At 37.4% G+C, this 15,833-nt stretch overlaps 1 protein-coding gene across 1 annotated transcript in view; it reads right to left on the minus strand.

The window, feature by feature from the left end:
- The window catches only part of LOC107581438 (eukaryotic translation initiation factor 4 gamma 3-like), a 53,609-nt gene that overhangs the window by 20,177 nt on the left and 17,599 nt on the right, over positions 1-15,833 (minus strand). Inside the window, exons 5-11 of the mRNA XM_016267000.1 lie at positions 14,672-14,704; positions 7,332-7,508; positions 5,052-5,163; positions 4,799-4,818; positions 4,281-4,472; positions 872-968; positions 56-769 (exon numbers count right to left, since the gene is read on the minus strand). Of these exons, the coding sequence (XP_016122486.1) occupies positions 56-769; positions 872-968; positions 4,281-4,472; positions 4,799-4,818; positions 5,052-5,163; positions 7,332-7,508; positions 14,672-14,704 (1,345 nt within the window). The remainder of the gene's footprint in view (positions 1-55; positions 770-871; positions 969-4,280; positions 4,473-4,798; positions 4,819-5,051; positions 5,164-7,331; positions 7,509-14,671; positions 14,705-15,833) is intronic.

Raw genomic sequence — 15,833 nt, forward strand, 5'->3', positions numbered from 1 at the left:
TCTGAACTTTTAATTTTGCCTGATTTATAACACAAATCATGTGAAGAACAAATACCTGAGGGTATGAACTTTCTAGAGTTGTTCTGAGTTTGTGATTCTGAAGCATCCTGAACCTTTATTTGGACATTGTCCGATGACTTGTTTTGCTCTGGCACCTCAAGGACAACTGGCTGCACAAGTGGTGCCAAACCAGGTGGTGGTCCAAGGACAGTAGTGGTGCAGGAGGTGCTTGAAGAGGCCTGTACGGTTGGGATCAAGGGCACAAGTACAGCTAGAGAAGGGAGGTGCTTTGTCTGGAGCTCCTCCAAGGCCACTGGAACTTCCTGACTGGACTCCTCCGTGGATGACGTACCCTGGGTTGGCAGCTGAACCTCGCGGGACAATGATATCTTCAGGGCTTCCTGGACCTCAGGTTCTTCGTAGCTTGATAAAGGAGTTTGAGACTCGGCAAGGCCATTTACCACTTTGAGGGACGTTGAGTGTGAAGCAGAGAGTCTGAGAGAAGTTTCAGGAATAGAGTCCCCACCAGAATTAACCAGATGCGCCTGAGCCTTGGTAGTTGAAGGAGAAATAACTTCCAGTTCTTCCGCAGCAGTTGGTTTAATGCATCCACTTGAAGGATAGGAGGGAACATCAGAGGCCAACTCTGGAGAAGAAGAGGCTAGTAATGGAAGACTTGGGGCATTTCCTTTCTCTAAAGTGGAATCTGAAGGCCTAGGCCCAGGAGATACAGGCTTTATAGGACCAGACTCCATTTTTGGCCTGTCATCTATAAAGGTCAAGAGCAAAGAGAGGGTCAAAACATTAATAAAAGGAAAGACCTCAAGAGACAAATGTTATCAATAAAATTGGGTTGGGTTTGGACTATTACCTAAACTAGGTTTGCCATCCACTGGTGCAGGGCTCTCTGAGAGTCTCTGAGGTGAGTTGACACATGTTGTTCGTTCAGGGGTCTGACAGTTTCTTGGCTGTTTTAGGGTGAAAAAGAGAGAACGAAAAATGCAGACACATCAGTCACCCTTAGCACAGCCAGAACTTTGACTATCGGCATAAAGCCTAGCCCACAGCCTAGCTTATTCTAGCCCAGACTAAGTCTGGGAAGATATGATGATGATAAGTTACTTGCATAGTAATACCATGGCAATACAATGTTTTAGGACATCTATCATGGAGACATTTTTTTGGCATGAATCATAGTAATACCATGTTTTTTTGAACATGGTACCACAGTAACTGCACATTTTTAATATGTACAATGGTAATACAATATTTTAGGAAAAGGGAATCTCCCGTTTTTTGGACAGGTACCATGGTAATGCCATGTTTTTCAGGCATGGTCATTTCATGTTTTTCTGGACATGTACCACGGTAATACTGCATTTTTGGTAATCTCATGTATTTTGAACCAGATAGTACCATGTTTTTTGGACAGATTCCATGGTAATGCCATGTTTTTGGATACAGTGATCTCATGTTTTTTTTGGGGGGGACAGGTACTGTGGTAAAACCACGTTTTTAGACATGATAAGCATGTTTTTTTGGACAGGTACCATTGGTGTTACCATGTTTTTGTATATAGTGATCTCATGTTTTTAAAAAAAAAAATTTTGGGACAGGTAATTTGGTAAAACCACGTTTTTTGGACATGCTAAGGGTGCATTTTTTTAACAGGTACCATATTAATACATTGTCTTAACAGAATACAATACAATATACAGAATACAATCTGATAAACAAGTTTCTTTGGACAGATACCATGGTATTACCATGTTTTTGGACATGATAAGGGTGCATTTTTTGAACAGGTACCATATTAATACATTGTCTTAACAGAATACAATACAATATACAGAATACAATCTGATGTTTTACATGGACAGGTACCATGATAATATCATATTTTTTGGACATGGTAATCTCAGATCTTTTTTGACAGGTAGCATGGCAATACCATTTTTTTTTTTTTTGGACATAAACCTTGGTACTACCATTGCATTTTTGAAGTACTTTGGCTTATTATGTAAATATCATGTTATATGTGACCCTGGACCACAGAACCAGTCATAAGGGTCACTTTTTTAAAATTGAATATAGGACTATATTTGGCCGAGATACAACTATTTGAAAATCTGGAATCTAAGGTTGAAACAAATCTAAATATTGAGAAAATCACCTTTAAAGCTGTCTAAATTAAGTCCTTAGCAATGCATATTACTAATCAAAAATTACATTTTGATGTATTTACGGTAGGAAATGGTTTTTTTTTTTTGGACATAAACCTTGGTACTACCATTGCATTTTTGAAGTACTTTGGCTTATTATGTAAATATCATGTTATATGTGACCCTGGACCACAGAACCAGTCATAAGGGTCACTTTTTTTAAATTGAATATAGGACTATATTTGGCCGAGATACAACTATTTGAAAATCTGGAATCTAAGGTTGAAACAAATCTAAATATTGAGAAAATCACCTTTAAAGCTGTCTAAATTAAGTCCTTAGCAATGCATATTACTAATCAAAAATTACATTTTGATGTATTTACGGTAGGAAATGTACAAAATATCTTCATGGAACATGATCTTTACTTAATATCCTAATGATTTTTGGCATAAAAAAAAATCCATCACTTTGACCCATGCAATGTATTTTTGGCTATTGCTACAAATATACCCGTGTTACTTATGACTGGTTTTGTGGTCCAGGGTAGAGGCTGACATTTTTTGGGGAATCCCACGGGTCACGGGAATCCCGCTGGATGGGAAACAAAATCACTATTAATCACGTGATTGGGACGGGACAGGAAAAAATGTCAGCGGGAGTGGGCGGGACCGGGAATCTACATAACATATGATACCCAACTTTACACACAAATATACATTTATATAAATAAACTATAAACTGTATATTTAAATTTTTAACTCAATTCTAGTTGCCCTGTCTCTTTATGCTCTCCTCCTGTTTGCTTTGGTGTGGCTGGTTAAGTGAATGACGTACGCAGTCCTTGACGGACAGATCGTTAACGGCTGGTCTATGTGGTAATAGAGTACATCGGGCACGACATCCAAACGCTCACCCATCATTCATTGACCTCACATATGGCTTTTCATCTGAAAGATATACAGTATGTAGTAACAACTTTACATGGCTCAATCTAATGTTAACCTACAGAAATGTGCGCAATTGAAGTGTGTGTGGAAGCTGAACAGCAGTGCGCTCACAGCAGGAAACTTCGAAACTCCGTGTATGAAAAATAAATCTATAGAGAGTGAAATGTCAACTTTCAAACGAAAAAAATTCAAATAGAAAATGTGTGTGTTAGCATGGATGATTTACATGAAATTTGTGTGCAATGCAAATTTAGTTTTTATTCAACTAAAGTGGGCATGCTGTGATCTGTACTGTATTTTTTTTTACTGTAACTGACAGATTCCGGCCAAAACTAACACAGCACGTGAGTGGGGGGGAATGGGATTTTCCCCCAGTTTTTTCGTGGGTTTGGGACTGGGACGGGACGGGATGGGACGGGAGAGGTTTGAAAATCCACTCCCGTGTCACCCTCTAGTCCAGGGTCACATATATGGTAATCCTTCAATGCCATGGTGTATACATTAAAGGTGTTAGCATCTGACATCATATGTGACTGCCATTTTATATTTTTGTAAAAGTCATTAGCGCTGGTTAAGGTCAAGAGCGACTGGATTGTGGCAGCCACTGTCATTCACACTTCTGCTGAAACATTTTGCTGCTTGTTGACACACTTTATCGATTCACTTGTTTTTGGATTGTCCATAGAACAAAATATACATAAACATATAATGGTGCAGCCAACAGCCTAACGCTCTCAGTGTGTTCATAAGGATTAGATTGGGGGCAGACTGTGTGAGCTGGAACTAATCCATGCACACCCTGTGTGCCAGAGAGAGAGAGAGTAGTGGGTGGCTATACATATCTGGAAAATAGCATTAGACAGGTAAGCTTAAAACAGCTGAGCCAAGGACCCAATGGACATGAGTAGTGAGAGTTTAAAGCGGTGCTAATTATTAAAGACGTGTTAAACACTCACATGACGCATGAACTTGTGTTAAACGCATTAAGCACTGCACTCCACTGAAGTGAATAATTACTTCAAGTATAAATACCCAAGAAAGAACAAATTCTGGCACCTGATAATTCACTTTCCTAAGAAACTACTTGTAATTTTAGCTCTGACTACACCTGCCCCTGTTTTGAAGTGATGCCATTTTGTGGAGGCAATGCACAATATGTATTTCTTGCCTGTGGAGGGGTGGGTGTGGAGGACAGGTGTCCTGTGGGTGGGGTTGGTGTTGAGGAGGGCCGTCCTGCAGGTGGGGTTAAGGTGGAGACCAGGTGCCCTGTAGGAGGAGTAGGATTCCGGCTTCCAAACATAATTTCCTCTGTGATGTCCTTTCCACCCTGGTTGGGGTCTCGGATCCGAATCTGGGAGAACAATGGCGCAAAACAACAAATAACTCACTAAAGCATCCGGGTCGATCGCAGAGGGCTGTCAGAAGTACCAGTACTTCGGTACCAACTATATTTTAAGGCATTGTTTGCTGAAAACATTCCTTTATTAAACCACCATTCAAAAGTTTGAGGTCAGTAAAAAAATTTGATGACATTTTTTTTTTTTAACCATCAAATCAGTGTGATTTAGAATGATTTCTGAAGACTCATGTGACACTGAAGACTGGAGTAATGGCTGCTAAAACTTTAGCTTTTCCATTACAGGAATAAATGAAATTTTAGAAATATTAAATGGAAAAAAGTTCGGCGTAATATGGCGGCCCGGCAGCTGTTGTTGGAAAAGAGATGGAAGGAAGGAAAAAAGTGAGTCACGTCGCTATGTGAGCTGCTTTCACATGAGATCTAAACAGCCTCGGAGTGAATCGCTTTCTGAAAACGGGGTCATTTCTTAGTTAGTTAATCAGACACACACTGAAACTACCTGGAGTTTATATAATCCAGCTGGGTGTGATGCAAGCATGCTCACACTGAAATGTGCACTATAGAGAGGCCTGTACTTGCCATATGGAGCAGGGTATTCCCCAGGGCCGGGTCCTGGGTAGAAGGTTCCAGACCCTGGCGGCTGGATGGCATATTGCTGCGGGGGTCCCACGTAAGGTGCACTATGACGATACTAAGAGAAGAGATGGAGAATCTCATTTAAATATATATTTATATACGTGTACAACTGCACAAAAATACAATATTTTAATATTCACTGAGCTTCAATTATATTAATTTCTACTATACAAAACAGCAAATGACTTTTGTTAATCATCTGATTAAAATTTTATATACAGGTGCATCTCAATAAATTAGAATGTCGTGGAAAAGTTCATTTATTTCAGTAATTCAACTCAAATTGTGAAACTCGTGTATTAAATAAATTCAATGCACACAGACTGAAGTAGTTTAAGTCTTTGGTTCTTTTAATTGTGATGATTTTGGCTCACATTTAACAAAAACCCACCAATTCACTATCTCAACAAATGAGAATATGGTGACATGCCAATCAGCTAATCAACTCAAAACACCTGCAAAGGTTTCCTGAGCCTTCAAAATGGCCTCTCAGTTTGGTTCACTAGGCTACACAATCATGGGGAAGACTGCTGATCAGACAGTTGTCCAGAAGACAATCATTGACACCCTTCACAAGGAGCCACAAACATTCATTGCCAAAGAAGCTGGCTGTTCACAGAGTGCTGTATACAAGCATATTAACAGATAGTTGAGTGGAAGGAAAAAGTGTGGAAGAAAAAGATGCACAACCAACCGAGAGAACCGCAGCCTTATGAGGATTGTCAAGCAAAATCAATTCAAGAATTTGAGTGAACTTCACAAGGAATGGACTGAGGCTGGGGTCAAGGCATCAAGAGCCACCACACACAGACGTGTCAAGGAATTTGGCTACAGTTGTCGTATTCCTCTTGTTAAGCCACTCCTGAACCACAGACAACATCAGAGGCATCTTACCTGGGCTAAGGAGAAGAAGAACTGGACTGTTGCCCAGTGGTCCAAAGTCCTCTTTTCAGATGAGAGCAAGTTTTGTATTTCATTTGGAAACCAAGGTCCTAGAGTCTGGAGGAAGGGTGGAGAAGCTCATAGCTCAAGATGCTTGAAGTCCAGTGTTAAGTTTCCACAGTCTGTGATGATTTGGGGTGCAATGTCATCTGCTGCTGTTGGTCCATTGTGTTTTTTGTCTGTGTGCACTGAATTTATTTAATACACGAGTTTTGCAATTTGAGTTGAATTGCAGAAATAAATGAACGGTTACACTTTACTTGAAGGGGTGTGCATAAGACTGACATGACACCTTCATAATCATGACATGACACCTACATAATAATGACATGACACATGTCATGAATATGAAGGTTTTTATGCATGTTTATGACAACTGTCATTAAGTGTCATTCGCTCAGTTATGTAATTTTTAATGCAAAGATGACATTTTTTGAGATGTCTTTGTTATGGGCTATGGTTAGGGGTAGGTTATGGTTAGGTCAAATAATGTCATATTTGCATTAAAAATGACATAACTGAGCGAATTACACTTAATGACAGTTGTCATAAACATGCATAAAAACCTTCATATTCATGACATGTGTCATGTCATTATTATGTAGGTGTCATGTCATGATTATGAAGGTGTCATGTCAGTCTTATGCACACCCCTTCAAGTAAAGTGTTACCAAATGAACTTTTCCATGACATTCTAATTTATTGAGATGCACCTGTAGCCTTAAATGCATTTAAAGAATATGTTTTGTTAAGCATCCCATGTGAATTTTATTTAAAGAAATGAAAGAAAAATACTTAATACTTCAATACTTACAAACATTTAATATAAATATATTTCATGAATTTTTCATGAATTAAACAAATTAAAATATTACATGGTAATACACAAACAATTCCTTAAATATGTTGTATATTAACATTTTGTCATATTTACTATAAAATGTTTAATATACAATCATTTTATATATGTAATATAAAAATACAATTATAAACCATACAAATTCTACCATACAAATCTAAATAAAACACAATACCATACATAAAATGAAACCCATTTCTGCAATAAAAAAACATCCCATTCAGGTTTTATTTATAAATAAGTTAAATAATGAAACAGATATAACGGCAAATAAAATTGCATTAAAAACATTTGATAAATCTCTCAAATTAAAAATTCCATAATATTAAGGGTTTTTCCATCACTGTGGGAATCCTGAAATTATTTTGTGTATACAATCCATTTTTGGTGATTTCACAGTAACAGGTTTACTGACTCTTTACCTGAGGAATGTAGTATTGGTGTGTCTGGGTAGGAAAGGGCATATGCGTCATAGTCATCATGATGGGCTGGTTGGAAGGATAAACCGTAGCCGTTGGGGTCTGTGAGCCTGGCCGAATAGAGGGGCTGTTGGTAGGAAGGGCAGGCCGTGCTGGCTGTAACTGAGTCCTGTGGAGGAACTGAGGAGGAAGTCAAAGAAATGAGAGTTAAGTAGAAACAGAGAGAGAAGAGAAACAAGTCAGTGTTGACAAGTCAGTTCACCTCAGGACATTCTCCTGTCTGTCAGGCAGTGTATTCAAATCATGAGGCATTTGAATTTGCAGTTAATTGACAATCTGATATTCAGGCGCTGGAACAGCAGTGATCATATGTGCTAGATGAATTATATCAATTCTGCTCATCAAACAGACACAATGAAACAAACATAAGCACACACACACACACACACACAGCAGCCTGGAGAAATGAGCAGTATTCTCATTCTCCGCTGTAACAGGGTGGTGGCACAGCTTTGGCACAACGGTTTATTCATCGGGAGAATACTGCATGCCTGCTGGTGGAGTCGTCCCCTCCCCCATAATTTCCTCCCCCGCTTTCCCTCTATTTGTCTCTCTCTCTCACTCAGCACAGCAAATATTACCTCAGCAAACCCAGTCAGTGGGCGATAGCAGCCGGGCAGCACTGGAGCAAGAGGTGACCTCTCTCTCTCTCTCTGCCTGATTCTATAGCCCCATTCACACCATGAACGATAACTATAAAGATAACGATATTAGCATCCACACCAATGAACAATATCGTCTGTTTATTTAAATTCTTGAGCTCATTATAGCAGGATTGATTCTGATTGGGTGTCAATGTTTGTATCATTCATCAGCTGGAAAAAATAGTTCTGAAAGCGATTCCAATGATTTTGTTTCTCTGTGCCTTTATCTTTATAGCTGTGGTGTGGACTCTGCTATTCTTTAATATTGAGAATGATTTTTAGTACTGTATCTTTATCGTTATCTTTAGTTATCATGCTTGGTGTGAACGGGCCTTACACATACGATATGCATACACCATATGCAGTTTTTCTCATAGGATTAATAAAGTCTGAATGTCTGTCTGTCTGTGTGGTTGATTCTTCCAGTATGAGACATTTTCAATCCCTTGAAATGATTGTAAGTAAAAAACATTATAGTTTGTAATATATTTAGACATTTAATTGTGACTATTTTTGGAATGAATACATTTGCAAAAATGTAATATTTTGGGCTTACCCAGACTTTATTATTTTGGTTATTATTATGTTTTGCTTTAGGGTCCTAATAGTCAGGACAGTAAAATTCTTTCTGAGAAATGTAATTTCTTACTTCCTCTCATTTAAAGCCAAATCCATCAATGCAGCATAATGTACAAATTCACCAACTTTAACAATAAATGTCATTGCAACTACTGTTGAAACTTCAGGTTGCCTGTTGTGAGCAATGTTCCAGTTATTAAGCAGAATCTGCAGGTTTATTTGAAAGCTAGTGGAGAAATTAAAGGACATTATTTTCTGAAGTCTACTGCTGATTTTTGGTGCGCTACTCATTCCCGGGTGTCTGTCACAACAGACAGATGATTGATTTAGTAAATAGTTCCAGTAGAAAACAGGTTCTACAAAATGTTCGATTCCAAGACTAGATGTTGTGATTTCACACCATTTTGCCCCAACCATCATACACAATTTAAAAAAAAATCCATCACACTAAAATGTTGATTACTATGGCCATGCTTAGAAGCTTATTCAATTCCATTCCATCTTTTTCAGGCTTTCAAAAAAAAATTTAAAATTAGGTGTTAGTATTATAATAAAAAATTATAGTTTTCTATTTGAATATTTTTTCTATATATTTCAGAATATATTTTCTAGTTAATATATTAGAATTTTTCTTAGATTTGAATTATTTTTCATTTAAGTGTGATTTATTCATGTGATTGTGAAGTTGAATTTTCAGTAGCTATTAAGGCCCTTTCATAAGATATAGTTCTAAAAATCTTTCTCAGTATTAAAGAATAGCAGAGTCCACACCACAGCTATAACGATAAAGGCACAGTGAAACGACATTGTTGGAATCACTTTCAGAACGATTTTTTTCCAGCTGATGAACGATAAAAACTTTGCTATAATAAAAACCTGCTATAATGAGCTTGAGAATTTAAACGGCAGACACGCATGGGGTAAGAATAAACAGACGATATCGTTCACTGGTGTGGACGCTAATATCGTTAGTTTTATAGTTAGCTTTATAGTTATCGTCCTTGGTGTGAACAGGGCTTTACTCTAGTCTTCAGTGTCACATGATCCTACAGAAATCTTTCTAATATGCGTATCTGATGCTTAACACACATTTCTTATTAGTGTTGAAAACAGTTCTGCTGTCTAATATTTTTGTGGATACATTTCCACAATTTGCCATAATTTCCAAGGCAAAAGGTTATTTTCAGTTCTCCCTTAGACAACATCAAACCTAATCACACGGCTCAGGTACACCCAAAAACATCTAACAACATGGCTCAGAATAATCCAAGCCTATCATTAAGCAAGCCTCTGAGAGATTTCCCAAAGCCACGAGTGTTTGTAGAGACAAGAACAATAAATGCAGCAGATGCCCCTTGATGGGTGGCTTAAAAGTGATTTAACACCACAGAACTGATCCGCTCGTGTCTGAAAGCAGAGCGGAGATTACACATTACTGTCTGTGCTCAGAGTGTCAGTCCTCCAATAAAAATGATGTTGAGAGTCTTGAGTTGTGCTCTTTGGAGAGCATTTATCATTATGTGACTATCAAAAAGCTCAGGAAGAACTGGATGAGTTGATTTCTTTAAATACACAGAAAATAAAAGACTGACCCAAGCTGGGTTTCACTACGTACCCTATAAAATGATGTGGTTACGGGACTGGACTGGCATGCTTCACTGTAAATGGATGCACTATGTGTGAGATCGTGTAATAGGGTGGAATGCTGGGTAGGGCTGCCCAATTAATCAAATTTCTAATCGCAATTACAATTATGGATGCCACAATTACGTAATCGTTCAAAGCGGCAATTAATCGTTCAAAGTCCACTTATGTTATTCTGCACGCTTAAGATATGTTTTTTCTTTCTACATGTTATCTTAAGGGTTTTTCATTTGTTTTAGTTTTAGTATAACATTATAATACCATTCAAATATTTACTTTTTTATAATTTAAAGTAGAAACCAATCCAATGTATATTTGACATTTGAGGCTTAATACTATAGAAAAGCACTAAAGGTTTTTCAGCTTGTTTATTTTCATATAAAAATATGGCATGGAGTTGCATCAAATGATGGTATAAACATTATTCAATGTAAATTGTGATTAATAATCGCAATTACAATTTCAAGGGAATAATCGTCAATTATGATTTTTGTCATAATCGTGCAGCCCTAATGCTGGGGCAACTCACACTAGTAGCTGGAAAGAAGATCTGACACTAAAACAACTTGCTGAGAGAAACAGCTCTCTAATTAAATCTACGGCATATGAGGACACAGTACGTTCTGTTTGCATAAGGACAAAAGGAAACAACGGATTCAGCAACAAATGAGCAGAGATGCCAAGTAAAGATGGTTAATGGCTGAACAAATGCTCAGAAAAAGATGTGGGAAAGTTAAATTACAATCATCCCAAAAGTTAAATTTTTTTGTGACTCCAAAATGAAATAAAACCAAAAATGTACTTAAATTTTTTTATACAGAACCTGTCCTCATAAAACACCTTGAATAAATCAAATTTCGCTACTAAAATGACCATTTAACTCATTGTGGTTTTTATTGAATAAAAATTAAATACAGCTAAAACTAAAATTATAAATCTCGGGGGAGGGGTATTTATAAAGTATTTAATACTTCATAAAAAATAAATTTTTTAAAAACTGTCATAAATATTGGTTTATAGACCTTTGGGTCAAAGGTGAAAACAGAGACCTGACAAAGGAAACAAGAAAGAAAAGAAACAGAAACAGAAGACCACCACTGGAGAACAAACATTGCTTGTGTGTGTGTGTAATGGGTGATTTCCTCTCACTGTGACTCATACAGGCCGACAGGGGATCGAGCGCAGCCTGGGGCGAAGACCACTCTGTGCTAAACTACTGTCACAATGCCGTGCAAGTGTGTGCGGAAGAGAGAGAGCGTGTGTGTGGAAATGCCAGGGAGGGATGGAAGCAGAGACTTGGTGTCTGTGTGTTTGTAAGGGACAGAGATAAGAATGAATGCATGTATCTGAATGGCAGAAAGAGAGAGAAAGGGCATGCGAGATTGTGGATCTATGACAGGGATAGGAAAGAGCATTAGAGAAAATAATAGAGGGGGACAAATTGAATGTGGAACGTGAATTAAACAAATGGATGCTCCTATATATATATATTAGGGTGATTCTGTAACTATGGGCATTTTGCAAGTAAATTATGGATTAAGGGATAGTTATGGATTATGAAGGGATAGTTCACCTAAAAATGAAAATTCTGTCATTAATTACTCACTCTCACGTTCATCTTCAGGACACAAATTAAGATATTTTTGATGACATCCGAGAGCTTTCTGACCCGGCATAGAGAGCAAAGCGAATTAACCACATTCAAGGCCCAGAAAGGGTCACAAACTAATAGAGATGGCAGCATGTTTTAAGGTCATCGGGAGCAGGAAAGGAAGAGAAAGAATGGCGAGACAGTGAAATCAGTGGTTCAACTGTAATTTTATTTTTTGTCAGTCTTCCCTGTCAGTACCACGCATGTGTGTGATGCTGCTCACTCAGAAGATGGCATTCTGACATAGAACTTGGATGCACTGCACCGTGTTTGCAAGCAGAGGAATGTACACGCATACACCATGTTACTCTCGTGAACGCATCAAAGACTGACATGGAGAAATTGTTGAATAAAGTTGTTATTTTTGTTTTCTTTTTACGCACAAAAAGTATTCTTGTAGCTTCATAATGTTATGGTTGAACCACTGATGGCACATGGACTATTTTAATGATGTCCTTACTACCTTTCTGGGCCTTGAACGTGGTAATTGCGTTGCTGTCTATGCAGAGTCAGAAAGCTTTCGGATTTCATCAAAAATATGTTAATTTGTGTTCCGAAAATGAACGAAAGTCTTGCGGGTTTTGAACAACATGAGGGTGAGTAATTAATGACAGCATTTTCATTTTGGGGTGAACTATCCCTTTAACAAGCCCAAGGCTGGATTATTTGATCAAAAACACTAAATATTATTATAATTCAAAATAACTGTTCTATGTGAATATATTTTAAAATGTAATTATTCCTGTGATGGCAAAGCTGAATTTTCAGCATCACTACTCCAGTCTTCCGTGTCACATAATCCTTCTGAAATCATTCTGATATGCTGATTTGCCACTCAAGAAACATTTATTATTATCAGGGTTTCAAACAGTTGTGCTGCTTAATATTTTTTTTTTCTTTGATAAATAGAAAGTTCAAAAGAAAAGCATTAATTAAAAGCATTCATTTAATGCATCCGTACTGAACAAAAGTATTTATTTCTTTAAAATAAATGTATTTCAGTCACTGAATTAAAATATATTCAATATATATATCTATATATTAAAATTAATATATAAATATATTATCATCACAAGTGCTTCTAGCATCTTTCATCATGCACCACAGAGGCTCTGACCAATGTTCTTAATTTCTCTTGCTGACCAACATTCAACACCAGCCAACTATTCCAGCCTCTGCTCTGTGTGTGTGTGTGTGTGTGTGTGTGTGTGAGACACTCCCTTTCCACTCTCTCCTATTTCTGTTTGTTTTCTAACGGCCTGTAGGCATCAGTTTTACCCAGTCTGCAGTGGAAGCGAGCTGGAACTTGCCACAGCCACAGGAGAGAAATGAAATCTTAACTCAGCTCTTTTAACATCAGCACAGATGTCAAAGCTTCTTTCACTGCTGCACATTACATAGTCAAGTGCTGTTCTATAAGGTGAACCCTTCACAGACCTCTGTACACTGTTATGCTTTTTGCTTTATTTCCCCTCTGAATAAAAGTATTAAGGCAAAAAAGGTCCACTGTATACTGTCCATAATGTAGCGATACATGAAACATTTCACACACAGAAGTAATTTTCTGATTCTGAACCCACTGCAAAATCTGCATGAGAAAATTCCTGGTTGTGATTGATTTTGTCTGTGAAAATTTGCCAAACAATAGTAAAAGTGACAGCACCTTTACACTCAAGGTGTGGTGGCATATACAACTGCTCGGCAAAATTCACGTTCAATAATAGAAAGCTGCTTGATTTGAACGTGACTTCTGTGTGAGCTTCATTAATTGCTACACTTGACAATGAACAATGGAGCTCTTGCAGCAATCTCGCCAAAAGTTTGCTAATGTGACCGCACCTTAAGGCTTTCCTTATAGTTTGTGTCAGTACCGTACAGCAAATCTTGCTGTTTCCTGTGATTTTAATTCTGGTGCAATTAAATTTAAGCCACTGGAAAGAGAGAGACATGTGGCAGGTTGGGGCAGAAAGTCACAGAACTTTCCTTAGAGGTCAGATGCTTGTGGACGCACTCGCATGGGCTTGTGGCTACACGCAAAACGCATAAACAAATCATTAGCAACAAATGACAAACAAGTTTCTCCTTGTAATGAAACACCAAAGCACAGCGGATGGAATATCTGGAACACACCCACTCATGCATGTACGGACAAGTGTAAAGCTGCCCAAAGCAACTTCCATTCTAATGATCTTAATGACCTCTGAATGCATTTGGTTTACGACTGACAAAAGCCCAATTCTTCTAAACACGTACAACAATGTTTCTGCTCAGGAAAGTAACACACTGAAGTATTTCATCTAATAAAAGGTGCACTAACAGTATTGACAAGCATTAGCGATCAGCGTCAGTCTTCATCGCACATCTGCTCATCAGATAACATGAATACAAAACATCATCATTTAGACGCTCATTCAGAAAAGACAAGAAACGGATGAGTCAGAGGAGATACTTCTGATGTCTGGTTCTCAAGGACGGGGAGCTCGTTACACAGTCGAGCTAACACATGAATATGTAATATGAATACATCTCTAGTTATAATGGTTCATAAAGCTGAAGAGAGGCATTTCTGCACCACAAGCATCACCAAACTCAACTCACTGGTTGAGCTATTACTTAGGAGTATTTGTAGTAAACTGAATACAGTAGGTGTCGTAATATGCAAGTATTGAAAATAATGTGTTTATTATAATACAATAATATCATCAATTATAAATGGCTAAAAAAAAAGCTTCTTAAGAAGTGTCTGATAGGTCTGTGGGATTTACCTGATGGTGGGTCGGCCGAGGCCCCGTCACAAACTAATAGAGATGGCAGGATGTTTTTAGGTCATCAGGAGCAGGAAAGGAAGAGAAAGAATGGTGAGACAGTGAGGATAACAGATGATTCACCTTGAATAACTTTACATTTCCATTACAAATTAAACAAGAGCTGCATAGCAGGGTTGTATGACATGTCAGCAGAGCAGGTGGTCCTACTGGCTGGTCTTAACATTAATGACTGAAGTTGGTTTGATTCAGGCACTTAAAGGATAAGTCCACTTATCAGGAAATGTATATTCTGGAAGTGGACTTATCCTTTAAAGTCAGCAAGTCCAACAACCTCACGGTAACACGCTTTTTTTATATATATATATTAATGAGGCGAGCCAAATTATGTGTGGTATCTTTTAAAAATTTGGTGTGAGTATTAATTTTTAAAGGAATTAATACTTTATAATGTTGCAAAAGATTTCAATTTCAAATAAAAGCTTTTCTTCTAAATGTTATACTCATCAAAGAATTATGAAAAATAAAAGTATCATGGTTTCCACAAAAATATTGAGCAGCAAATCTGTTTTCAACATTGATAATAAAAAGAAGTGTTTCTTCAGCAGCAAATCAGCATATTAAAATGATTTATGAAAAATCAAGATATTTTTTTATGAAATCCAAAAGCTTTATGACCCTGCATATACAGCAATGCAACTGCATTTTCAAGGCCATGCAGAAACTTAGTAAGGACATTTTTTAAAAATTATTTGAGCAAAAAAAGTATTCTTGTATCTTCATAAAATAATGGTTGAACCACTGATGCCACATAGACTATTTTATCTATGTCCTTACTACCTTTCTGGGCCTTGAACATCAAAAAGTTGATGAAGGGATTAAGCCATATTGTGCTTTCGAATTTAGTTTGTTTGACAGATACTGTGCCAAAGCATAATGGCCCAAACACAACTTTAAAAATATTTTATGTTAGAATAAGTAGTTTAAATACAGTATATTTAAAAAACTACACTTTTTGCCTGGAAGACCTATCGTTTTATATCGTCATGTGACCACGATGACACCGAGAGAGTATTGCTATCGCGATAATAACATTATCTCCCTAGTTATTAATGACAGAATATTCATTTTTGAGTGAATAATATCTTTAAAGGGGTCATAT

Source organism: Sinocyclocheilus grahami, unplaced genomic scaffold, assembly GCF_001515645.1.
Source record: "Sinocyclocheilus grahami isolate Dianchi unplaced genomic scaffold, SAMN03320097.WGS_v1.1 scaffold3.1, whole genome shotgun sequence".
Lineage (NCBI taxonomy): Eukaryota > Metazoa > Chordata > Actinopteri > Cypriniformes > Cyprinidae > Sinocyclocheilus > Sinocyclocheilus grahami.